This window comes from Tenrec ecaudatus, chromosome 9 (genome assembly GCF_050624435.1).
Source record: "Tenrec ecaudatus isolate mTenEca1 chromosome 9, mTenEca1.hap1, whole genome shotgun sequence".
In the NCBI taxonomy this organism is placed as follows: domain Eukaryota; kingdom Metazoa; phylum Chordata; class Mammalia; order Afrosoricida; family Tenrecidae; genus Tenrec; species Tenrec ecaudatus.
Window position 1 is genome coordinate 106269541 of NC_134538.1, and position 25337 is coordinate 106294877.

General features: G+C 44.8%; 1 protein-coding gene across 2 annotated transcripts in view; it reads left to right on the forward strand.

The window, feature by feature from the left end:
- The window catches only part of CDK6 (cyclin dependent kinase 6), a 247220-nt gene that overhangs the window by 101924 nt on the left and 119959 nt on the right, over positions 1–25337 (forward strand). For both annotated transcript variants that reach the window (XM_075558414.1, XM_075558415.1), the window contains exon 4: positions 11203–11370. In XM_075558414.1, the coding sequence (XP_075414529.1) occupies positions 11203–11370 (168 nt within the window). The remainder of the gene's footprint in view (positions 1–11202; positions 11371–25337) is intronic.

A 25337-nucleotide genomic window follows, 5' to 3' on the forward strand; every position in this document is an offset into this window, starting at 1 on the left:
GATCATCATTTTAAAAGAGCTAGCCCTCATTATTGTCAATAACCCCCAACCCTTTGTGTGTAGATTCAAGTGATGGCTTTACTGTAATCATTGTCTGTGCGTCATTTTAAGATACTCATGTGGTTCTTAAAGACCTTTGCCAACCCCAACACTGTAGTAAATGTGGATGTTTCATAGTGAACAACCCATTATGAAAATACTTCAGCTGAAATGGGTAGCAAAATTGAACAATCTGGTTTGTCCATTTTAAGGAGACAAATGAAGTGGTTATCCTTGTTTAGAAATTGTGTATCTCCTACTTTGAATTTTTAAATACGGAAATATGGAGCTGATCACTCTCACTTTCTTGTGTCCATTAAGTTGATTCCAACTCATTGGACAGGGTGGAACTGTCCTGTGGACTGCTGATACTATGATAGTTTTATTGTTTTAATAGTTTTATTGGTACATAATCCGCATCTCACACAATGTAATCGTTCTGTCAGAGAGACTATAAATCTTTATGAGTGGAAACCTCCTCATTCTCCCTTGGAGCGGCTGCTGGTTTCCACCTGGTGGCTTTGCAGTTAGTGCCCCAACACATAACCCAGTACGCCACGGGGAGCGCCTGGCTGGCACCGTGTTGAGCGCTGGTGTATGGGTTGCAGATTTGGGTTCACGCGGAGGCACCTTGGAAGACAGGTCTGGTGATCCGCTTCTGAAAGGGCACCGCCTTGACAAGCCTGCAGTGTGCAGTTCTGCTTTGCACACCGGGGTCTCCGTGGGTTGGAATCGCTCGCTGACAACAAACAGTGCGCGTGTTCCATGCTCGCCCATGAAGTGTGCGCTTCTTTCATGCAGTAGATGTGTCCCAGCACAGTGATCCCTCCGTTGTCGAGCTCAGTTCGTTCCAAAGCCTTGTTCAAATGCTGAAAAGTTCGAGCCTAAACATATTCCCCATAAGAAAGAATGGACAACCAAATAATTGGCTCTGAGCCCCCAAAATTACCCTTATAAATTCCTGTTTCCTGAACTTTAACACAAAGCTAACAGCCCTCATTTGTGGAAATGCCCCCTAAGACATCTAAACACAGTAAACACAGTACATTAACCACAGAAATGTTTTTCAGATACCATGCAGGGGTGTAGTAATGCACCAACACAAGCACTGTTGAGGGAGAGGGACGCTTCCACGGAAGCCTGACCCCTTTGTGCCCGTGGTGAGACTCCAGGCATGACTCTCAGCCTGGGCAGGTTCCTTCAAGTCGTGCTTTTGGTTCAACTCTCAAGCAAAGTTACAAACCCGGAGCAGATTTTTAATAGAACTTTGCTCTTGGAGTAGCGGAAAATTCAAGCTCAGAGCTAGCTGTTGGACAACCGCTGTATCAGCGGTATCCGAATTGATCACTAACGTCGTCATGTGTGCAGTGTGTAACGTGTGTTGCTAGGAGGTTTCAGAACTAATGATCACTTTGGCTTGTTTATTGGAGTTGGAAATAGGATCTAACGAAAGTTTTCTCCACTAGGAAAGCTTGTTTTGTTTTGAAAGAAATGGCAGGATTTGCTCTACAGCACATCTAAAAGAAACAACTATTAAGGCTTTAAAGATTTCTGGTAATCAGACTGATGTCTGGAGTCTTTTTAGGGGAATTGCCAAGGGCAAAGCCACACCTAAAATTGCTCCAAGCCAGACTTCATTCCATCATGGTGTCTTGTTGAAGCATGCTTCCAAGTCATGTGGTATAGAGTAAAAACACGGAGCGACTGTGTTTATCACAGGTAGGACAGGTGTTTTACTCTTTATACCAGAATTCTGTATTATTATTATTAACATAAAAAATTCAACATAACATAAGTTAACTTATATTTAACTTAAAACGCCTTAATTGGCAGTATCTATAAGTTCCATTTCATTGCATCACAATGAGCACTGTGATTCCATTTAGATTAAAATCTTGAGTAGCTAATTTGAACGTGCTACAAGATACTATAAATTGAGATAATAAAACAGATCATAAGCTGAGGTAGTTAGTTTATTGTGCCAACCTGGTCGATAAACATGTGGGTTAATTGAAGGGCGGAGGGATAAAAGGCTTGGTGAGCCTCGCCTTTCTAGTTCTCAGGTCTCTTGCTTTCTGATGGTCAGACCAGGGTGCAGCTGCCTTAGTCAGTTCCCTGCTTCAGCTGGAAAGACACACTTCCTGCAAGACATCCCCAAGGAGAAGCCACATGGACCTACCCCGATGCAACCCTGGGTGCTGGACCAGCCATTTGGAGACCCCTGCCAGCACTGAGATGCTTACACATTCACTGACGCGGCTTTCCTCCTGCAGTCAGCCTCATTGCATCTGTTTTGTGAGATGGAGGAGGATTTTGTGGATTGATGTTGGACATATGGGTTAATGTTGGACAGCACTGTGTTGGGATGTGTTCTTGATGCGCACTTAACCTTTATATAAAACTCTTTCTTATACATGAGTTTCTGTGGATTTGTTTCTCTAAAGTACCCAGACTAACACATGAGCTTAAGTTAAGAATCCTTTGCAGTGTCTGATCAAAACATCCTTCATGATTCTAAAGGAAAGGCACTCTCCCCCCTCCCTTACGTTATAGATTCATCTCACTGCCATCAGCTCAGAGTGACCCTACAGGACATGGTGGAACTGCCCCTGTGAGTTTCTGAGGTGGTAACTCTTAGGGAGTAGAAAGGCTCGTTTTTCTCCACAGAGCAGCTGCTGACTCTGAGGTTAACAGCCCAGGGTGTAGCCACTACACCACAAGAGCTAGTAGTGACCCATTCAGGCAAAGTAGATCCACCTGTTTGGGTTTCCTAGACATTTAAATCTTTGGGGGAGCAGACAGCCTCATCTTTCTCCCCTGGAGTGACTAGTATATTCAAACCACCGACCTTGCGACAGCTGAATTCATAATGCATGGCACCAGCAGGGCCATGATCATGTTTATCAGCGGAATCCCTGGGAGGACTAAAGATCTCACTGAGATCACCATACTTGGTCACTGGTCCATGGGAGTGATTATTTCACAACCTGCTGTTGTTGTTGGATCTTTTCATAACCTGCTGAGTCGATTCCAACCCATAGTGACCATCAAACAAAACACTGCCCGGTCCTGCGCCATCCTCACAATTGTTCCGTATGTGTGAGCCCATTGTTGCAGCCACTGTGTCATTCCGTCTTGTTGTGGGCCTTCCTCTTCTTCCCTGCCCCTCTACCAAGTACGATGTCCTTCTCCAGGAATTTGGCTCTCCCGACAAGATGTCTGACGTACAGAGGGCGAAGTCTCCCCATCTTTGCCTCTTTCACAGCCTAAAAACACCCAAGCCCCCTGCCAGTGAGGCCATGCCAAATCAGAAGTTTGGGTTTTCTTATCTAAAACTGAGAGGCATGTGTTTACTTTTAATGGTACAGGAATCGACTCAACGGCAGTGGGTTGGTTTGGGTGTGTTGTAGGAAGCATTGCGATTTCTTCATGGTCTAAAATCGAAAACAGGCCTTATTCTTGTTTGTGAGCTGTGTTCCGCACCCAGCTGACTGCACCACCTTTGATTAGGTGTTCCAGAGAGGTTTCCCATGTCATCCTTCCACAGATCCGTAGTTGCTCGTTAGCCTAACACTAATTGAGTTAACTGTGGTGAATCATGAGATTTGTGGCAGTGTCTCTTGAAATCGTTAATTAAAAACTCACTAATTCATAGTTGTAATTGTATTTTGAATTGTAGTTTAAAAATAAACCCCTGTTTGCTTAAACCAGAAAATTTTTAAATAGCCTAATAAACTCTAACCACGTAATAATTTTTATATAGCACCAGCTTTCCAGGCATATACGAGTATGAGTTGACACCATGGCTGCTGCAGCAAGCTAAAAATATTAAAAGTGAGGCACAGGACCAGGCAGTTTTTATGTTGTACATTGGATCACAAAGTATCAGAACCAACTGTACTCCACCTAATAACATGGAATCAACATGAATGTAGTCATCACATGGTACACTGTGCTTTAATATGTTAACAAGTTATTTTATCTACACTAGCCATTAAATAAAATAAAACTAGACCTGTAGTATAATCCAAAATATCACAACAAAAACTAATAATGAAAATGATGTTATGTCTCTGAGAGGAAAGCCACATAGCCACTAAAAATCATATTGTTAAAAGAAAAAAAACTGTAGAAGAATTTTGTATTCATAATGAGTTGTTAGATAATTAAAGACACAAACCTTTCTATCTGTGGTAGTTACATAATCTGTTGTCAATTTGAGATTGAAGAGTGAGTGGGTGGAGTTGAGCCTGTCAATCAGGCTGCAGCATAATGACTCACTGGAGTTTCCATTCACTGGCCGGTGATCTTCCTGCATTCAGCATCATTGCATGTGTTGCATGAGTCTGAAGAGGAATTTATAGATCAGTATCAGATATATGGGCTAATATCAGACTTATGGACTTGAGCTGAACTGGGCTGGTATGTTTTCTCAATATTCACTTGTTCTTGTATTAAAGCTCTTTCTTATGCACCTATGAGTCTCCCTGGATTTGTTTCTCTAGTCTACCCAGACTAACACACTATTCTAGTGAGCTTATACAGGGTTTCCAAGGCTATAAATCTTTGCAGGAACAGAGAGCCTCAACTTTCTCCCTTGGAACATATGCTGAGTTTGAACTGCCGACTATGCAGTTAGCAGTCTAAGTGTATGTAAAAGGGCCACAAAAGAATATTTTCAGAATAATAGCTCATTTTGTTTAAATATGTGTTATATTAATGTATTCCTATACATAAGATGTGTGTGATATTTTAAAAGCTAGAATAATGCACAAAAGTTATTAGCCAAAGTGTTCTCTCATCTCTGGTAGGATTTTGAGTGGCTTTTGTTCTTTTTTAGTATATAATTTTTAAGTTTTAATGTATATGAAGCATATATCAATTTCATAATTAATATAAATGTAATCTAGATTATTTAAATAAAATATGTGGAGTTTTTTTACTATATAGTTAGGCTCTTTATAAATTTAGATGAGCCATATTACTAATCATCTAGCTCAAATCTTTGACTTTTTATTTTGATAATTGGTATCTTATATTGGTTGAACACTGAAGCATGAGTTTTTAGGCTGGGTTGACTAGAGAAACAAATCCAGGGACACTCATCGATGTTTAAGAAAGAGCTTTGTAGAGCAGGACAGCATCCCAACCCTGTCCTTCAAGTCCATAAATCCTTCTTCAGACTCACACAGCCACATGCAATGATGCAGAAGCAGGAAGATCACAGGCTGGTGTGTGCAGAGTTGTATGGATCCAGTGGTGGTGGCTTCATCACAGGATCACACAGGTGTCAGCAAGACTGGTCAACAGGAAGGTGAAGGTAGTGGGGCGGGCAGGTTCCAGACCCTCCTTGTGACAAGGCCACACCCACAAGGAGTCACCGGCAAGCCACTAGCCTGATTGGCAGGCTGGAATCCACCCCTACACTTTTCTTTATCTTCAAATTGACATGAAATTATATAACTACCACAAGGAGCCAAGCAGATCGATTTTTCATACTACTTCCAATGGTCGGTGTTTAGAGTTAGGAAACTAAAGAGGATGCGCTGGCCTGACGCTACTCTAGGTTGGTCCTGCTTGTTAATTACGGGTTGTGCTCATGTGCTTCCCATAAAGACTTGCTTGTCCCAACAGAAAACTATTTTCTTTACTATTTCGCGATTCCTTTTCATACTCCTATTTATGTATTGCAAGTCGTTTGGTGTACAGTGGTTCGCAAGCCTTGAGGCCCAGTTTCTGCCTGAGCAGTCTTTTCCTCTTGGAAAGTGGAGAAAGTGTAATAACTGCCATTCAGGATATACATTAGGTAGATCCCCAAAGACGATTCCAGTGTACCCACAGCATGGTATCTGTGCCCCCTGAGGTGTTTGTTCATGCTGAGAGAGTGGCACCGGCTTCATTTTCTTACAGATGTTTATGAATCTGTGCCCTCCAATCCCCGGAAAACTCAGCACTTACCTTGGCCATACTCATCCTATGGTTACTGTTTGTTGAGTACTGCCCACCCATTACCACTTTGCACTTAAACTTCATAACATGAAAGTGAAAATGTCTATGTTTTATAGATGAGAAAGTTAAAGCTTTGGTTTTAAACAAGGTAGAATGTGGAAAAAGAAAGCCCAACTCAAGGAAGAACCAAACACAATTGTAAACCAATAGCCAAATATGGCAACTTCAGTGAGGATAGGCCGGGATTATCTACCTGATAAACAATTACAACCTTGTGACCCATTCCAACTCTGAAATTCTTGATGCTCCCTAATCATTTTTCTAATTTGTACCAGTCAATTTTCTCTCTTGTACACATGATTTTCACAGTATTTATGGTTGGAGGTGAGGCAGGGCATTCTTGTTTGCCCCACCTTTGGAAGGTCATGTTTAAGGTCTTAAGTTCCTATGTTCAGACACAATGTATGAACTTTAAATATTCTAATTTTATCAGCTTATCATCTAGGAGATATCTGTGTATATATCTGCGATGCCTTTCAAATACCAACAGAGTCTGCCACGGTGGACAGGTTTCAACAGAACTTCTACCCCAGACAACCTAGAAAGAAAGGCCTGAGGATCTATCCAGAACCACCCAGTGGAAACTATGACTATGTCACAAATTGCACATGTAGAAGCAAATTGGCACATATGTTTTGATGTGTATATTCTCAGCAACAAATTGCAAAAAAAAAGAAAAGGCATGTATAACAGCAGAATGGTCCTACAAGAGAATGCTGGGAGACTGGGCAGTGTTTCATTCTTATATATAAGGTGGGGCTGGCTTGGAGGGGCCATATCTGCTCTCCTCTGGCTTCCTGATGGCCACGGGGTTTCCCTATCTCCACCCTCCATCCTTCTTTCCCTACTTTGACACTGACCTGTTCCTCCCTCAGCACTCTACTTCATTGCTGGGTTTGATGATCCGTTACAGTGATCACACAGAACTCACTGACAAAATTCACAATTATGGGGGTTTATTAGGGAAGTTAACAGGTTAGGATCAGCGAACAGTACGGATACAGTCCTTGGTCTAGGGTAACACCTCTCCTCAGCCAGTAGCCAAGTCTCTCTCCACTCCTCAGCCTCTGTGGCCCAGGAGGCCAGCCTGCCGCTCTGCCTCGTGGTCTCATAGGCTTGTTGATGCTAATCTGTTCTGTCTCTTGGGCTCCTTGTCTCAGCCTGGCCCCTTTGTTCTGTCCCATGGTCTCCATGCCACAGTCCCTGATACCTCTGGTCTTGGCCTCTGCCACTGCAGAGATCTTGAAGTGTTTCAATTGTGGCTTTTCTTCCAAGGGAGTTCTCTCTGCTCCTGCTTCTGAGATGGCTCTTCAGTGCAAAGGAATGGCTTTGCTGGAGATGCGGATGACTTTTGTCCCTCAGGAGACCATGCCCCAAGGAAAGACAGGATGGTGACTCAGTTCACATCCTCAACTAAAGTAGAGATTTAACGCCGTCTTCATCCTGTTCATGATAGCAGAGAATGCTGTCTAAACTGAGATTATAGTCATGGGCATAGAAGCCAGCATTTATAAGACACCACATAAGGGATAATGGCTAGAAGGTTATATAAATTGACTACAGTTTATAAGGTCTCTGTGAGTCAGCTGATAATTCAGTGGCAACCAGCAAGAAATTAGGAAAAGTAATTTGCTCTCTAAACTTTCACCCAACCTGTAACTCAACGTAAATAAAAGAAGATACCTCATTGGCTTTTTTATTGCCTGCCTGCTCTGTGCGGGTAATAACAATATCAACAATAACTCGCATGTATTGAATGCTTACCCCAGTGCTGCGCCTGTGAAATAGGTTTGCTACTTTCCTACTTCGTGTTGTTGTTAAGGTGCTGTCGCATTGGCTCCAACACCTAGTAACTCCTGGACAAAAGAAAAATAAACAAAACACTGCCTAACCCTGTGCCGACGTCACAGCCATTACTATGTTTGAGCTCGTTATCCAAGCCATTTGTCTTAGCTGTCTCACTGGGCAGCTTCCTCGTTTTCACGGATTCTACTTTTCCAAGCATGATGCCTTTCTCCAGGGGTTGGCCCCACTGGTAACATATCCCAAGTATGTGAGATGAAATCCTGCCATCCTTGCTTCCAAAGAACATTCTGGCTATACTTCTTTGAAGACAGGTTGGTTTGTTCTGGCAGCCCATGGTATATTCGCTATTGCCACCAACATTATCATTCCGTGGCATCAGTTCTTCTCTGGTCTTCTTTATTCATCGTCCAGCTTTCACATACACGTAATATGACTTAAAATACCATGACGTGGAACTGTATTAGGCAGGGCTCTCTAGAGAAGCAATACCAGGACACTTATGATTATATGATTATATGAGAGGATAAGCTGGTATAGATAGCAAAAAGGAATATAGCAGCAAATTAATCCACACAGCAGTACAGAGAGCTCAGTCCAACTCACTTTCATGGGCCAGTTAACCTACTGAAGGCCCTTCCAACTCACACAGCCTCTAGCCCAAGGCCAAGGAGACAGTGGGGAGATGAAGCCGATCACGGCGCATCCTCAGGGTGGAGTCATGCAGGATGGCTGTCTGGAAGTGCGGTGTCTGGAGTGGTGTCAAGACAGGTGGAGTCAGCTCACAGGCAGCAGATACTATGGCAGGGTGGAGCAGTGTCTTGCTATATGGGACAGCACAGCTGTTGACGTTTGCTTGTTTGTTTAACCCACAAAGTGATCCATGGATCGGCTTGGACAAATGGAGCCGAGTGCCGCCTGTCCCACAGGTAGTGCCGCACATGTGATGAGGCAGGACAGCTGGATCGGGCAGCTCTCTGATCAGACTACTCCAGAGAGCCATTTAATCTCAGTCACACCTCCAAAGAAAGTCATCAAGCTGCCACCGGATTGACAGCTAAACTCTACCCATACCTTCTTACAGGTGACATGTTGGCACCAAAGCCCCAAACTATGACTGGGACATCTTAGTTCCCAAGGTGACCTCTTTGCTTTTTTGACGCAAACAGATTTGCTCAGTGCAGTACGTCATTGGATGTCCAGACTGCTGTTGCCATGAATTTTTATGGTGGATCCAAGTGAAGTTCTTCACAACTTCCCTCTTTTCTCCATTGGTCCAGCTGGGAGGAATGTTTCTCCGTGATGCTGAGCTGTAGCCCATGCAGACGTCTCTGATCTCCATCCGTAAATCCTTCGGGTCATAGTGGCTTCCAGCAAGCCAAGTGTGTCCTTTGCATATCGAAGGTTAATAAACCTTCCTTTTTTAATCCAGTGGTTCTCAACTTTCTAAATGCCATGACCCTTTAACACAGTTCCTCGTGTTGTGGTGACATGAGGAACAAAAAATTATTTTTGTTGCTGCTCATAACTGTCATTTTGCCTCTGTCAGGAATGGGGCGACCCCTGTGAAAGGGTCGTTCAACCCCCAGAGGGGTCACGACCCCCAGGTTGAGAGCTGCTGCTCTAACCCTAACGTCCAGTATATCTTTGTACACACAGTCCAGTTTCTCAGGCTACCTACTCATCATAGAGATTGAAGGACTAGAGTGACAGAGTGTACGACCCAGACCCACATCTCTGTTGAGTTTAAACTGTGCCACCTCCCGTTGTTCTGTTTGAAAGACTGCCTTTTGGTCTGCGTGCAGCTTCTGCGTGAACAGATGTTTTCTATAGTGTGTTGTGCTCCACACAGGCCACTGCCTTTACACGGTCATTAAAGCACAAGTAAACATCGCGCAGGTATTCTCGACTTTCAGCCAAGATCCACCTGATCTCAGCAGTGATGCCTCTCATGCCATGTGTTCTTCTGAATTCATCTGGACTTGCTGGCTGTTCCCTGTCGATACACTGCTGTTACCACTCTGTGTTAGTCTAGATAGACTAGAGAAACAAATTCATAGACTCTCATGTGTATAAGAAAGAGCTTTATATACAAGAGCAATTGAACAGTGAAAAAACATCCCAGCCCAGTCTGGATCAAGTCCATAAGTCTGATATTAGTTCATATGTCCTATACCAATCTATGAAGTCCTCTTCAGACTCAGGAAACATGCAATGATGCCGAATGCAGGACAATCACAGGCCAGTGGGTGGGAAGTCTTGTGGATCCTGTGGCGGTGTAAGCATCTCAGCACTGGCAGGGTCTCCACGTGGCTCCTCCAGCTCATGGCACTAGCATAGTAGTTCCATGTGTTCTGTCTCACAGGGAGTGAGCAGAGAGTCTCACAGGGAGTGAGCCCAGAGAAAGAGTTTCTCCCTCCCCCAAGGAAGAAATACAGGAGTTCCCAGCATCCTCAGGAGAAGGCCACGCCCACACAGAGGCCTCACTGGCTATATCCTGATTGACAGGCTAGACTCCACCCCAACACTCTTAATCCTCAAATTGACAATAGCTTATGTAACTACCACACAATCTTAAATTATTTTCAGTGAAATTTTACTTGAATATGGTGCTCCCGATATTTTTGCAGTTATTTCCCACTTCATACATGACTTGTGTGGTTCTCTACATACATTCAGTGAGCTACTAAAGTGCCCCGAGAATCTGAATCTAGGTTTCCATAATCTAGCTAATTCAGGCTTTTTCTCTTAGTAGCGGTATGACTTTGGGCTAGTTACCTAACCTCCTCCTGTGTGTCAGTTTCTTGACCGTGTAAAATGACAATAATGGTGTTAACTTCCCTCAAGGTTGTGGCGTGGATTAAATGACTTGGAATAGCGCCTGGCACATAGTGGCTGCTTAGCATTTAGGTGTTTATAAAAATAATCAGTACCATTAATAGTACTATTATTACTCACTGGGTTTTAACTTTCAAAAGAACCTACCAGACAGCATAGACGTGTACAAAGCCAAAAGTATCCTCTCCTCACTTGTTTCCAGTTTCTCTATCTAGCATAAACAGTTTAGTGTTTATCTTTCCAGAACATTCCCAATGCCATCTCAAGCTATTTTAAAGTTGTCCTTTTGTTAAAAACATACAGGCGGAGAGCGAAACATTTTTGTGGTCTCCTTGAGAATGAGAGAGTGGAGAGGTAGGAAGGGAGATGAATTCTTTCAGCAAATGTTTATCGAAGGTTCACTGTGTGCTGGGCAGCCTGCTCCGTGCTGAGAGTTCAGCCTTGAATGTAGTGCATGTTAAATGTGCCCTCTGATCATTTATTGACTGAATTTTCTCTTTGGGTTTTATTTAGGATATGATGTTTCAGCTTCTCCGGGGTCTGGACTTCCTTCATTCTCACCGAGTAGTGCATCGTGATCTAAAACCCCAGAACATTCTGGTGACCAGCAGTGGACAAATCAAACTGGCCGACTTTGGCCTTGCCAGAATCTACAGTTTTCAGATGGCGCTTACCTCAGTGGTAAGTGAGAGAGTGCTTTTCTTTTATTAAACTTTTTTTCCTTTTAAATGGCAAAATACCCCCTTCCGTGTCCATAATAATATTCTTGCTGCGGTTGGTCAGTTGGTGGGCACAATGGCTGTGCTGTCTTTTCATAACAGTGGGAAGGGTGGGCAAAAGCATTCTACTTGCAGTGACCGGCACATCCAGGCGGGGCTTGCTGTGGACATGGTCCATTGCAGAAACAGCCTGTTGCATCTTAGCCACTAGAAAGGAATCCGTTACAAGTTTCCACATCCTTTGTGCTGTAACCACTGTATTCAGGGCTAAGTGTGTAGTGGCAGAGGACAGAGAGCTCTAGAACTTCTCCTCACTAGCTGCAGCTTCCTGGTGTGAGGAACAGCCAGCGTACACCCGCAGGTGTGATGCCGTGGTACCAGGGGTGAAGGAAAGCTTGGAAGAAGAAATTAAATTTACAGTGGATTTGGGTAGAGCACCATCCTGTCATGTGAATGTGTCATTCAAGCCAGATGCGAAAGAATGAGCCCACAGGCCATGTTTTGGCAAAGATGGGCAGTTATGGTGCCCTGGTCTTTATCTTACTCAGATGCAAAACCATAACAGCTATTTGCTTTGGGTGACTTCTCTTCCTCTTCACAATTCATTGTTTCCGAAGTGAATACTTCATGAAATTGAAACTCTGCACCCAAAATATCAAAAGAGAAGGCTTTCGGTGTCACGTCCGTCATAAAAGAGGAGCGTGGCAGCATAGTGGGCAAGCACTCCCAGAGCCAGTCTGTTTTAGAAAGATGTGGTGGCCTGTCCCCTTGATGATTATGCCTCGCTCTGCCCTATAGGGTTGCTGTGAACGTGAATTGACTGCACTATTTTATGTGCGTGTGTCCATCCCTAGATACAAAAAGCCAAGGAGTGCCCGTCCACTGGGCTAGGTGTTGCAGGAAGGAGTGAGAAGCCCTTCGCTTCATGAAGACTATAGACATGTTGCTCTCCACAGTATTTTAAAATTTTCATTGAAAGATCATTTTATTGGGGGCTCTTACAGCTCTTATAACAATCCATATATCAGTTGTATCAAGCAGATTTGTACACGTCGCCATCATTATTTTCTAGACATTTACTTTCTATTGATCCCTGAGTATCAGTGCCCCCACCTCGTGACCCCTTGATAAATTATAAATTATTATTATTTTCAACAGTAAGCCTGAAGGGAAAAAAATTCTCTTAGGTCAGTATATCATTCTTACCTATGAGTTACCTCTGACGTGGTTCTCAATCAGAATCGCAACACTCTCTCTGAGCACCCTTCCCACCAGAGCCAACCCTGCTCCCCAGGGTCTGGGCTAGCTTAAGAAGTGTGGGCAAGCATCTTTGTTGCCCTCTAGGGCTTATAGGGATGTAGGGGCATATGACTGCTCCTGGCAGTTAGTAGATATGGTTCCAGGAGGCTAACATGCTGCATGACAACAAAGAAGTGTTTGCCCCAAATCCCAGTAATGCTTCATCTGAGAAAGCCTGGGGGAGACAGAAGTAGGACATCAGGAGGAGAAGCTGGAAGGTCTCTGAGAGAGATAACTTGTCTTAGAAAATGACCCAATTTACAGCAGTTTCCTACACCCTGCACCCCAGGAGTCTATGAACACTACACCCTGCACGTGGAAATGACTTCCTCTCCCCACCATTCGAAACTTTCCCTGGGGCATTGGTATTTTTATGGAGCCAGACTGTCATGGTTTAACGATGAATCCTGCTTCTTTCTTTCCTCTTTGCTTGAAGAAGACAAGGAGGAAGGTGAAAGGACATGCGGTGGCTTTGGGGCTTGGTCCAGCGAGTGTTGTATTCTTTAATGCTGGCACCAGAAGGGGTTGAGGGTGTGCTCCCCCAGGGGAAGGGTGAGGTAAGCTGTGGGCTTCCCTAGGCAGTGGCTGCGCTGTTGTTTCGGGGCCCTGGAGAGAAGCGTGAACAGGTCATCAGGGCAGCGGATGGAGGGAACTCCTGGGGGATACTAATGGAGGGAAGGATGAGCAGTGAGACCCTTGATTCCGACCCCCCCCCCCAAATGGGCACTGATAACCATAAATCAAAACAGGAAACCTCGTTGCGTTTTTGTTTTGATTTTTTTTCTTATTAAATTTGAGAAATGATAGCCCAGCTTGTGCGTAGCATCAATTAACATTCCATTCGTGCTGAAAGCTGCTGTGTTCAGACAGGAAAGTGTAGCCAATATTTCACAGACGGAGACAAGGGTAGAGGCTGTCATAAATACATGATTTTTCAGCTTCTCGTTTGTACTGCGTGCTTCCTGTCTCCGGTAGGGACATGAAGACACCTTAGCAGCTGGGAAAGACATGGAGCACAGCGACACTTTCTTTAAAATGTGGTAGCTGGAGCGCAATGGCGGTCGTAAAGGATAGGCGTGCTATCAGGGACCGCGTTTTAAAATGCTCCCTCTGTTGTAATGAGTCTTGGTTTTACAGTTTGCTTCTTAGAGAAGCCCCGTGGGGCTCAGGGCCGCACCGCTTTCTAAGCCCGTGGCAGCATGCAGGACTCGAACTCACAGTGTTCCTACTGGGGTGGCATTGAACTTCAGGGTTTCTGGAAGCCAGCAAGACCGCGGCTCACTGCCTGGATAGAAATAAGCCTTTTGAAATGGATTACGTCGTGCAGACGTTAGGTCTGAATTTGTGAAATTTAACAGGCATTTGTAAGTAGACTGAGGAGAATTTGACATCTCACAGCCCCAAGAAATATTCACAGGCTACACCTCTTTCACCGCCTGCCTGCCGGAAGTGCCCCTTTCAGACAGCCCCTCTGAGCAACCAACTGCTCACCTGAAGGGGGCTGGCCAGCCGCGCCCAGCCGGCAATCTGCCCCCGGGGACGGCGCAGCCAAGCCGTCCTGCTCTGTTCACACTTGCGGTCTAGACAGCAAGAGTTGGGTTTGGGGTACCCATTACAGAAATTAGTCTCCCCTTCTTTCCTTTGCTGAGAAAGCCAGGGCTTTCTCCCCCGTGAACAGTTACTAGTTTCGGAAACCTATAGCAGACTCCCTCTGGAAATCTGACTCATCGATTTCAGGGAGTTTGGTTTGCTCCTCCCATAGCTGCTGCGTATTGTCTAATCAATGCTTCTCATGAAACTGCGTTCTGCTTTGTAGTTATCTGGGGGCTTTCTCTCCTTTATGGGGCTGTAAAAATCCTTGAAGGCAGAGCTGTGTCTTCCTCATTCTCCCTTGTTTATGGTCCTAAGACTTGTGGTGAGATGCCATGGAGTCCGCTCCAGCCCTTAGTGATCCTGTGTGTAAACAGAGTCCTGCCCAGCGAGTCCTGTGCCGTCTTCATAACCATGGCTGTGCTTCTTCCAGCCCTTGTGTCAGCGCATCACGTTGAGAGTGTCCCCTCTTGCTGACTCTGTGTTACCAAGCATGAAGTGCTTCTCCAAGAGCTGGTCCTGCCTTGTCTAAAGTACATGAGACAAAGTCCTGTACTCTTCCCAAGTAGAGTCATTCATTATTTGGGAAGCCCATGGGACTATCGATATTCTTCAACAACGCCTATCATTCTGAGTCATCATTTCCTCTTTGGTCTTCTTTCTTCATTGTCCAGCTATTGCACGCATATGACATGATTTAAAATACCAAGGCTTGGGTCACATGACATAGTGACATATTTGCTTGTTCCCACTTTAAAGAGGTCTTGGGAATCAGATTTACCTAGTGCAATGAACTGCTTGATCTCTTGACTGCAGCCTTCATGAGTATTGATTGTGGGACCAAGCAAGATGAAATCCTTGGCAACTTCAGTCTTTTCTCCATTTAGCACCATGTTCCCGATTGGTCTATTTGTGAAGATTTTGGTTTTCTTTACACTGAGTTGTAGTCCACACTGAAGCCTGCAATCCTTGGTCTTCGTCAACCAGTGCTTCAAGTTGTCCTTGCTTTTGGCAAGCAAGTTTGTGCATATCAAAGGTGGCAGGTAAATAAGCCTTCCTCTAATCATGTTGTCACATTCTTCTTCATATGATCCATATTCTTGGATAATTTGCATGCATACACATGGAATAAGCATGGTAAAGGATACAACCCTGATGCACACCTTTCCTGATTTTAACCTATGCACTCTCCCTGGGGGAAGAATAATTTTATACCTTCATTAGTTTTATCTCGTGTGTTTCTTAGCTAACTGGTGGTGATAAACTAAAGAATTTATTGAAACATCTACCTTAAAGCATATGTCAGTTTGGCTTTCAGGAAGGAAGATGTGTCTGTGCATAGTACAGCTTGTCAATGAATCTTCTTCCCATCTTGATGCCATATGGTCAGGTTATCTGTTCAGCATGCAGTTTGCATAAGGGTGATGAAAGAATGCAAACCTGGCCTGTACCTTTCCTGATTTAAAATCACACAGTACCCGTTGCTCTGTTCCCATAACTGCCTCTGGGTCTATGTAGAGGTTCCACATGAGCACAATGAAGTATCCAGGGATTCTTATCTTTCTCGATGTTGTCCATCGTTTTTTCATGATCCATATAATTTAATTTAATGCTTTTGCATAGTCAGTAAAACATATCAATCTGATGTCAGCAGTGCTTTGCCTTTTTCTGAATATGACTTGAATTTCTGGCAGTTCCCTGTTGATTTCCTGTTGCAACTGTTTTGAAATTATTATTTACTGTACAAGCCACTCAGAAAATGAATGAATTAACAAATACTGCAGAAGGTATAAGCAGTGAGTCTTAATGAAAATGCTGTCACTGATTTCATTGAATGTGTTTCTTAGCTTTCTTGTGCTAAGTGAAGAAGTTATTCGTACATCTACCTTAAAACTTGCATTTTGCTCCTGACTCCTACTTCATTGGCAAGTGCTTGTGTTCATGACCACGACAGCTGCCCTCTGGAGCTCCAGTCTCAGGAATGAAAGGAGAACTTGACCTTCTGTTCAGTGTGTGCATTGCATCTATGATGTATTTGTGGTAATCCTTTCTGCTGCGTCCCAAGAGAATTGTATGAAATGAAGTCCCTATTCTGACCAGTGAGCAGTTCTATTGTTTTTTTGGCTACTTACTGAAATTTATTTATAAATTTTTTTCTGAACCTACAGTATTTTGATATTAGCAAGGATTAGAAGAAGGATCATATTTTTCTAGGATAATTAACATTCTCCAAATGGAAGAATGAGTGAATTATTCATTAACTTTATCTTTCTAGCTCTTTATCAGTCAATGCCATGATTTATATATTTAATAATGTTTATGTGTGCGTATATATTTCTATTAGAATCCATGACAGTTAGCTTCTCTGAAAGCTTCAGAATGTTTTCAAATATAACCTAGACCCTTGAGACACCATTTAACAGCATGTAGTCCTATTATAAGACATCCTTGACCACTGCTCTGTGACTCCTGACCAGCATGCTTTAGGCCAGTATTTAGCAAAAGACATCTTTCATGGGTTAATTGAGAAGTTAGCTGTTGTAGACCTGTGAGCTTGCTGGCCATCTGAGGCTATAACCTTTCTATTGTTGTTTGTTGTTGAGTCGATTTCAACTCATAGTGACCCCAGGTGTCAGAGTCCAGCTGCCCATAGCGTTTTTCTGTCCATAATCTGTAGAGAAGCAAATAGCAGGTCTTTCTCTTGTGCAGTGGTATCACCAAAGTTCCTCATAACCTTTATATGCATGTCCTTAATAATTTTTCATGATTTATTTTTACATGCGTGAGAGATTCTATTCCACTCTTTCACAAATGGAATATATTTAAGTGGACTTTGTGGGTAAAAATTAAGTCTGACAGTCTGGGCTGTAGCTCTCGGTGGTATGTAACAGAAGGCCAAACGATTAGCTCCTCCTCATGTGCTAAGGCAGGGTACCTGCCCTGCCATGCCTAATGCCCTAGACTGCCTCCGGTGCGACACCTGATGTCTTCAGGGCTTGTTACTGTTTGTGTCCTCGTGCCCATGAAGGGCTGGCTGCTCAGAGCTAGTTCTCTAATGGTTCTAGAATGAGGATGAAGATGGCTAGTGTAGGTGTTAGACCCAGACAAGGAACCCTGCCCTAGAACTTATACTGTAAAGCAGTGGTTCTCAACCGTCCTCAGGCCGCGACCCTTTCATACAGGTCCTCATATGGTGGTGACCCCCCCAACCATAAAATTATTTTCGTTGCTACTTCATAACTGTCATTTTGCTACTGTTATGAATCAGACGACCCCTGTGAAAGGGTCTTTTGCCGCCCCCCACCAAGGGTCATGATCCACAGGTTGAGAAACACTGCCCTAGAGGAACCTGCTTTGACTCTGTACCAGTCCTACTTTTCTTCGTGGGGCCCAAAATACAGGGTGCCACGGGGGCATGTCACCCAGAAGAAGGGTCTTCTACTTCCATCTAAGACCTCAGTCAGAGAGTGGGAATGCCCTGTGACTGAGTGGCCCTGAGTCTCCTTCTAGGAACCGAAGGGACCCTTCTTCAGTTCTTCACAATAGTGGACAGTGTCACCTCTGTGCTCACCCGTAAGTTGAAGGGGCAGTTGTTGGTAGGCATGTGGGCAGAGGTTGGACCTGGGTGAGGCCCCGCTGAGTGCAGGGAGGAGCTAAGAATGTGCGGAGCTGTGGGGATTGTTATATTTAGTCCCTGACATGGACTATTTTTATCAGAAGGGTTTATCCAAAACCATGAAAAATCAACTTCTGTGACCTTTATGAAATAATTACATTGTGGAAATCCAAAAGCAAGCAGGTTACAGGGAGGTTCTTTCCATTGCACACAAGTGATACTGCAAGACTCATGACTCATGCAGTTATATAATATCCATGGTAAAAGGGTTTCAGGAACACACACAAGTTCAAAAGAGTGGCTGGGAGGCCAGCTACAAGTATATTTAGAAGCATTCTAAAGCCAGTATTTCTGAGTGCTTCCCAGCTGAGCGTGGTGTATGGTGCAAACTCATGGGTGTCTGTCAAGGTAAATAGAGGCCAACCGCTGGGTTGGCTTTTGCAGCCATGACTGATTGTGCCCTCGGGCCTGACGTGGCGCATCTCAGAAGCCCTGTGATCATGACCAGCCGCTCCGGGAGGACGCGGCCTTCCCTCTCCGTGTAGCGTACACAATCATCTTCATTTCCTCGTCTCACCGGAACCCTCGCACATGCAGCACGCTGCCATTGCTGGTGTGCTACGATCCTGTGGGGGCCTTGCTGTTGACCGTCGCATGTTTACAGTGGGGACACTGGGGCACAGGCTGCAGGCAGCGTGTGACCTAGAGCAGGCTGATGCGTCTCCTCTGGTCCTCGCCCACACTCCCGACTCTCCTCCCGACTGTAGGTCCCAGCACCTTACGATAGCAGTGTCCTTTTCTAAGAAGGGTAGCCAGAGGTTCCACAGATATCCACGAGTTCTTTTAAAACCGTTATTAAAAGTGTCATTTAAAAAAGAACCAACAACTAGCACATAGTGCATTTTGATGCTATTGCGAACAGTGAGGCAAGAACTGAAACTACCTGGTTAATTTTTTTTTTAATGCAGTCCTTAAGATAAGACTTGGTCACACCTGGATATTTTGTAAATGTGTCACTGCTTGGGGAAAATCAGGTGTTCTCTTGAGTTCCTTCCACGTCTATCTGGCCTGATGGCAGCCACGGATAATCTCCGTGTCGCACCCCTCATGCTGGACTATGTGTATCTGAGCCTCCTTAGAGCAGGCGTCCTCAAACTACGGCCCGCGGGCCACATGCAGCCCACGGAGGACATTGATCCAGCCCACCGGGTGTTTTTGCCCCATTTGTTTTTTCACTTCAAAATAAGATATGTGCAGTGTGCATAGGAATCTGTTCATAGTATTTTTAAAAACTATCGTCCAGTCCTCCAATGGGTCTGAGGGACAGTGACCGAGACCCCTGTTTAAAAAGTTTGAGGAGCCCTGCCCTAGAGGAACCATACAGGACAGTGGCAGTGTGGATGTTTCATAGCCACCTATGATTGCTGACCCTCATGCGGTTACAGCCAGTCACCCCTGAGGACATTAACACTAAAGACGTCCATGGAGAGAGAGAAGTCTACACCTAGCTAAGTCGGTTAATAACTGCGCCTCCTGGAATGAGTCCCAAGATTAACCTGCCTTTTTGAAAAAACCAATGCTGCTCTGCAGTGTGCAGCATTACAGTGACGGAATGACCTTTATGAAAAGATTAGAAGGGAAAATTCGCATGATTTCTTCAAATCCCTGTGCTAGTCAAAGACATCATTTGGAATGAAATTCTACTTTGTTACCCTAAAGGGAGAGTAGAGATAGTCTCCTTTCTTCTTTTGGTGACGTCCTAATGTCTTCACTAAGTGAGTTATGTTCACTTTGTCCAAAGCTCTCCTCTTGTCCCGTGTCATCTTTGAGACATACATGTTCTGAAACACTATCACTCCATAAACATGACCAGAAGATCAGAAGTAACAATAAGTAAAGACAGACTTTTTTTAGACAAGTTTTCCAAAGTGTGGAAATTCATTTGGGGGTATTTTAAAGAGTGAATGAGTGAGGTTCCCAAACTGTCCATTTAAAACCAGAGATTTATTCAATGCCAAAAGTACTGCAAAACTTAACTCGCTAGGATTCTCTTCTTATGCCTCTAGCAATAGTTGGTTTCCTACTCTGACCCCAATGGCTGGTAACATTTCATAAACCCTAAAGGAACCCTGTGGATTCAGGACTTTCCGATAAGCCTAGGGGAGAAAATAAAGGGAGCCGAGGCCTTCAGTCAACAGGCCATTACTGATCGATTTCCCTGTGCCAGGCTCTGGCAACAAACCCAAGGGTGGGTGGTGATGAGAAATGACAAGGTCACGGAAATTAGAGTCAAGAGGGGCAATCAGCTCCTAATCAGCTAGTCCCATGAATGTCTCAACAGGCACAGAAAAAGAGATAGGGTTCTCCAAAGGCCCTGTGACTCAGGACCACCCCTCTGCCACCACCCCCACCCCACCCCCCTGTCGGGCTGGAGGTTAGGGAAGCCCTCTTTGCCTCCCTAAGCAAGGAGCTTTCCAGCATCATCTTGGAACCCACCTGGCTGCAGGACCCTAGATGTGCACATCCTGCAATTTGAGCTGGTTTTCCGTGTGTGTGTGTGTGTGTGTGTGTGTGTGTGTGTGTGTGTGTGTATGTATGTTTGGACTAGTTTGCTGTACGGCCCCCAGTTGGCACCACCAAGTGACAAAGTGAAGTAAGACCAGAGATTGGAGAACAATGTCATCTTTTACAGGAGAAAATAAATTGTTTATGCTTGTTTCCTCTTCGTGCGTGCTGTATTTACTATGGAGACCTGGCAGGGTTTGTGTCTCAGCTCAGGCAGCCGAGCTGCTCCCCCAGAAGCCTCCTAAGGCTGCCAGTGCACACTGAATAAATCAAACCAAGCACATCGCATGGCATCATGGAAAAACCCAGAGCCCTGTCGCCTTGGCACCTGGGCGAGAGTGCAACACACACCTCTGGAGCAGGAAAGGTCCCGCCGCGCCACCTCTCCTTGCCATGACCCAACCGGGTCTGTTCTGTTGAAACTTCCAGTTGCCAGGACATATTTCAGAGTTCACAATGGGGCGTTTGTGCTGGTTTCGTTTTCACTTTCCGCCGTGAGGGAAGTGGAACACAATGGGGGCCGTGCAGGAGCTGGGAACAGGACGCGTTTTCTTCAGGATTCCCAGGCGTGGGTATGTGGGAAATGCCAGCGCCAAAGCAAACCCGCGGACCCACCAGACCTCGGGCGGCATTCCCGGCGGAGTAAAGCACGCTCTGCCAGGTGAGCTGTGGCTGCGGCGAAGACGCACGTAGGTGACCGCTGGGAGAACCGCGCCGTGGCCCAAGGTCCTGTGTTCTCTGCCCCACGGACTCGGCCGTCGGCGTGTGCCCCGCACACGGGGCTAGTTAAGGGCGCAGAGTGTATTTGTGAAATTACTCAAATGACTGCTTTCCTTGTTAATAAAAGATAGTCATTCCTTTGACTCGCCTGATTCCAGCTCCGTCGTGAGTTGCCGCTGTTGTACGGTAGTTCTGGGCGGTTCCCGTGTACTTGTGACACTACCACTGCCCCCAGGACGTTTTCACATCGAAAGGACAGGGTGTCCTCTGATTGCTTCCGACAGCTCTTCTGCCAGGATACCCCTTCAAGGTACGACATGCATTGCGTCAGATTGTCACCTGGCTGTTTATATTCCATCATATAGACCCTGTGGGATCTGCCACTCAGAACTCAGGAGGCTGACGTCACACTTAAAATGTGAAGACCCAGCATTGTGTTAGAGCTAACAAAATTTTATGGCTGAAGAGAGGTTTTTCAAAAGGATGCAAAAGACTTAATAAAAAGAAAAGGCTGGATTCCACCGTATATAGTTCCATTCATATTCCTTCAGCCAGGGACTAGTCGAACCAACTGCTAAACGGAATAATCCCATTACCCCTGAATTTGCTTAACCAGCGCTGGGTTACTTGCATTCAACGGAGTAGGAAACATGGTGTTTGAAACTAGACATGAAGAATATTTCTATGACTTGGAGACTTGCACCTTTTTAAAATCTGTGTGTTTCTTGGGGTTTTCTTCATCTGTTGCTGCCCCCTTTGATGGAGGGAAAGGTGACAGTCCTTCACTGCGCTTGAATTTTGATCACCTCAGTGTAAATTCCTAAGTCCACGGCATATTATTGACATTCTGTTGGTCTCACATTGGGCAATCTCCATTTTCATGTATGCAACTCCAATCGTATTTTATTATTTCCTACAATGCCCTACTTTCACATGGGAGGCTCTTGATATGTAAATGAGTGAACCCCCATAATTCCCCGCTGCCTAAACTATGGATGAGTTCCAGACTCTGTGTCACAGTACACTGAGTTGTTTGAAGCCAGCTCCAACCCTTCCCCTCTGTCTTCCCATCACCACCTCCAACTGGAGACCCCTTCCTCCCCATAAACACCTATTCCTTTCGGTCTACTAACACTGAAATCTCTCACTCGTCGCTGAACGTAATTTCCTTCCCAACGGCCTGCTTTCACCAAAGAATCAATGAATGAAGTCCCAACTCTGCATTTCCCATGTGGCTGCTGCCTCGTTACGTCATCAAGTATAGCATCGGAGGGTTTTCTTACGCAACGTTCTCCTCATCTCCGGGGGCCTGGTCACTCCCTGATAAGTTCTTGAGCACCAAAGGAGTAACATCCACACAGAATGCCTGTGGAACCTCCAGAGAATTAGCACATTGTCCCTCTCTACTCAAGATCATAAACTTCACAATCCTCCCCCAATTGATGCTTGTAGATGTTTCTCTGCATCATGGTTTTACTAACAAAATTTAAACTCCTTGACTCTTTGGAAAAAGGATGGTGTCATGGGACAAAGTTGAAGATCTTTGCATTGTAGTTTTCTCATTTTATTTAGTCCACTGGAGTGTTCGAGAAGATTAGGAATGTGCTTCTGTTACTCTGGACTAAAATGAACCCAAACTCACTGCCATGGAGTCAATTCTGACTCATATCAACCCTGTAGGACAGGACAGAACTGCCCCTTTAGATGTCAGGGACTAAGTTTTCACAGGAGTAGACAGCCTCATCTTTCTCCCTCGGAGAAGCTGGTGGGTTTCAACCACTGACCTTATGGATAGCAGTTTAATGCATAGCCCGTTCTGCCATCAGGGCTCCTACATTAATTTGAACAGGTCTTTCCAAAATTAACCTCATTTGGGGCGTGGGGGTGTCAGGACTTACAGTATTATATTTTCTTTAATATCTTGTTGTCTTTGTTAACACTCAACATTTTTTTTCTGATGGTGTTCTGTTGAGCCACTCCTTATGTTCCTGCTTTCTGCTTCCCTTCAGTCTAGGGACCAACACACAGAATGAGTGTCGTGCCCACCACCTATAAGGTGATTTTAAATCACTCAGAAGTGTGAATATTGAACTTTACAGTTGGCTCTGGAGGCGTGCTGTACCTTCAGATGTCAGGGAAACGTCTCAAAGAAAGAAAGAGGAAAGCATACGATAATTTACTTTCGCGCTGCTCCTGTATTTATTTTAAAGGTTGGTAAGAGCTAAAGTGCGTCTGTACATTTAACAGCTCAGCCATAAAATCCCAGAAAAATCTCTTCTGCTGCTAGGTTTGGATACTATTAGGAAGTCGCAGGTTTCACTTGCTGATCTCTTTTTGTCCTTGTGTTCTCTTTGGCTTTTTGGTTTTGATTTCTAAAGCTATCCTGCCTCTTATTCGGTGCCATTTATGTTGATTAATTGTTTTCTCCAGATTACTAATGCTTGGTAACGTAGGGAGGTGTTTTCTGAAATTCAGCAAAGAGCATCCTCCCGCCATAGATTTCACTGGTCCATACTGTCTGTGCCTTATGTAGCACTGGGTGAGCTCAATGAGGTGGAGATTGCCCATGGTATCAGTTCTTGTGGGAAAATATGCTTCAGTGGCTTACTGGCACTGGTTTTGGAATGTGGCATTTAAAAGTACCTTTTACAGTGGGAAAGAATTGTCAAGAATAAACAGTCTGACCTTGTTAAAAGGGCCAAAGTCTATCCATAACCTAGTTCCAGAAAAACGAGCTTTTCCTCATTTAGAAAAACCAGAATGGGAAGAGGGGAAAAATACAACCAAACGTTCTAAAGAATGGGAGGTGTTATGTCAGGAAGAAGAAATTAATTTATAAAATGATGATCTTCACATGTACAAAGGGGGCTTCAGAAAGTTCACAGAGAAGTGACATGAAAATGTGGTGTGATGCCGTTTTTATTACCCCGGTGGACTATGTGAAGCCCCTCATATTCCTGAAACTTTCTTTACCTAAGCATCAAGCCCTCCTTTCCCAGAGTGGACCAGAGATCAGCACTGTGAAGCAGCTGCTTTCCTGGCTTATAGAAAGGAGCTGCCACGGGGGCTGTTCTATGGCCCACGCGTGGAGCAACAGAAGACTTGTGGAGTCAAAGAAGTCAAAATTGCCCAGAGCATCCATTGTCCATAGAACAAAATCTGTAAGCCCTGAGCTCTGAAATGCAAGAGTCTGCCCTGACCCTTCTCTCCATCCCTGTACACTTTCCCAGCCACCCCACGTCCTTCACACAGACACCAAACTGCCGTGCCATTAAAGTCCTTGCCCATGTGCTTAGGAGAGCTCTGGTGAGAGCAGAAGGGTAAGCTCTTGGCTGCCAACCCAAAGGCTGCCAAGTTGACCCACTAGTGGCTCCACAGGAGAAAACCTGGACCATCTGCTGCCATAGGCACTTCAGCATGGAAACCCCTCTGGGACAGTTCTCCGTTGGCACGTTGGGTCACTAGGAGTCAAAAATTAAGTATCTAACGACTACTGAGATTATCTTCCCCTTCTCAACCTCACAAAGGCCTACTTGATCATCAAGACTATTCAAATGTTCAAACTGCCTCATCCCCGAAGCCACCTGACTCTCCAGGATAAAGTTAGGCACTTCATCTGAGTACTTATTTACCTCCCTGGTGGCGCCATGTGTTAAGCCTTGGGCTGAGATGTGCAGTGTTAGCAGTTCAAACTCATTTTTCTCCAAGGAAGAGAAATGAAGCCGATGGCCATAAAGATTTCAATCTCCAAAGCTCTGCGTAGCAGTTCCTCTCCGTCTCACAGGGTCACTATGAATCAGAAGCAACTCAGTGTCTCATGGGTTTGTGGTATAGAAACTACTGGATGATCGTGTCTTCAGTTGTTTACCATTGGTCTTGTGCTTTTAAAAATAATGTGGTGAGATAGATACCCGCGTCAGCCCGTGGAGGAGCACTGAGCCGGGCAGTTGCAGAGTGCGGGTAGGTAGTGAGGACCGCAGCTTCTGAGCAGAGGGGGGTCAGGAAAGCTGGAGAAGAAGGGATGCTGTTCGATAACTCCTGGCTGTTCTGGCAGGTACCAGTACAGCTTTATCCACTTTGAAATGTCAGCACCAGGAACCAAACTCATCTTGTTAACATTTACTTTCATCACTAGAATC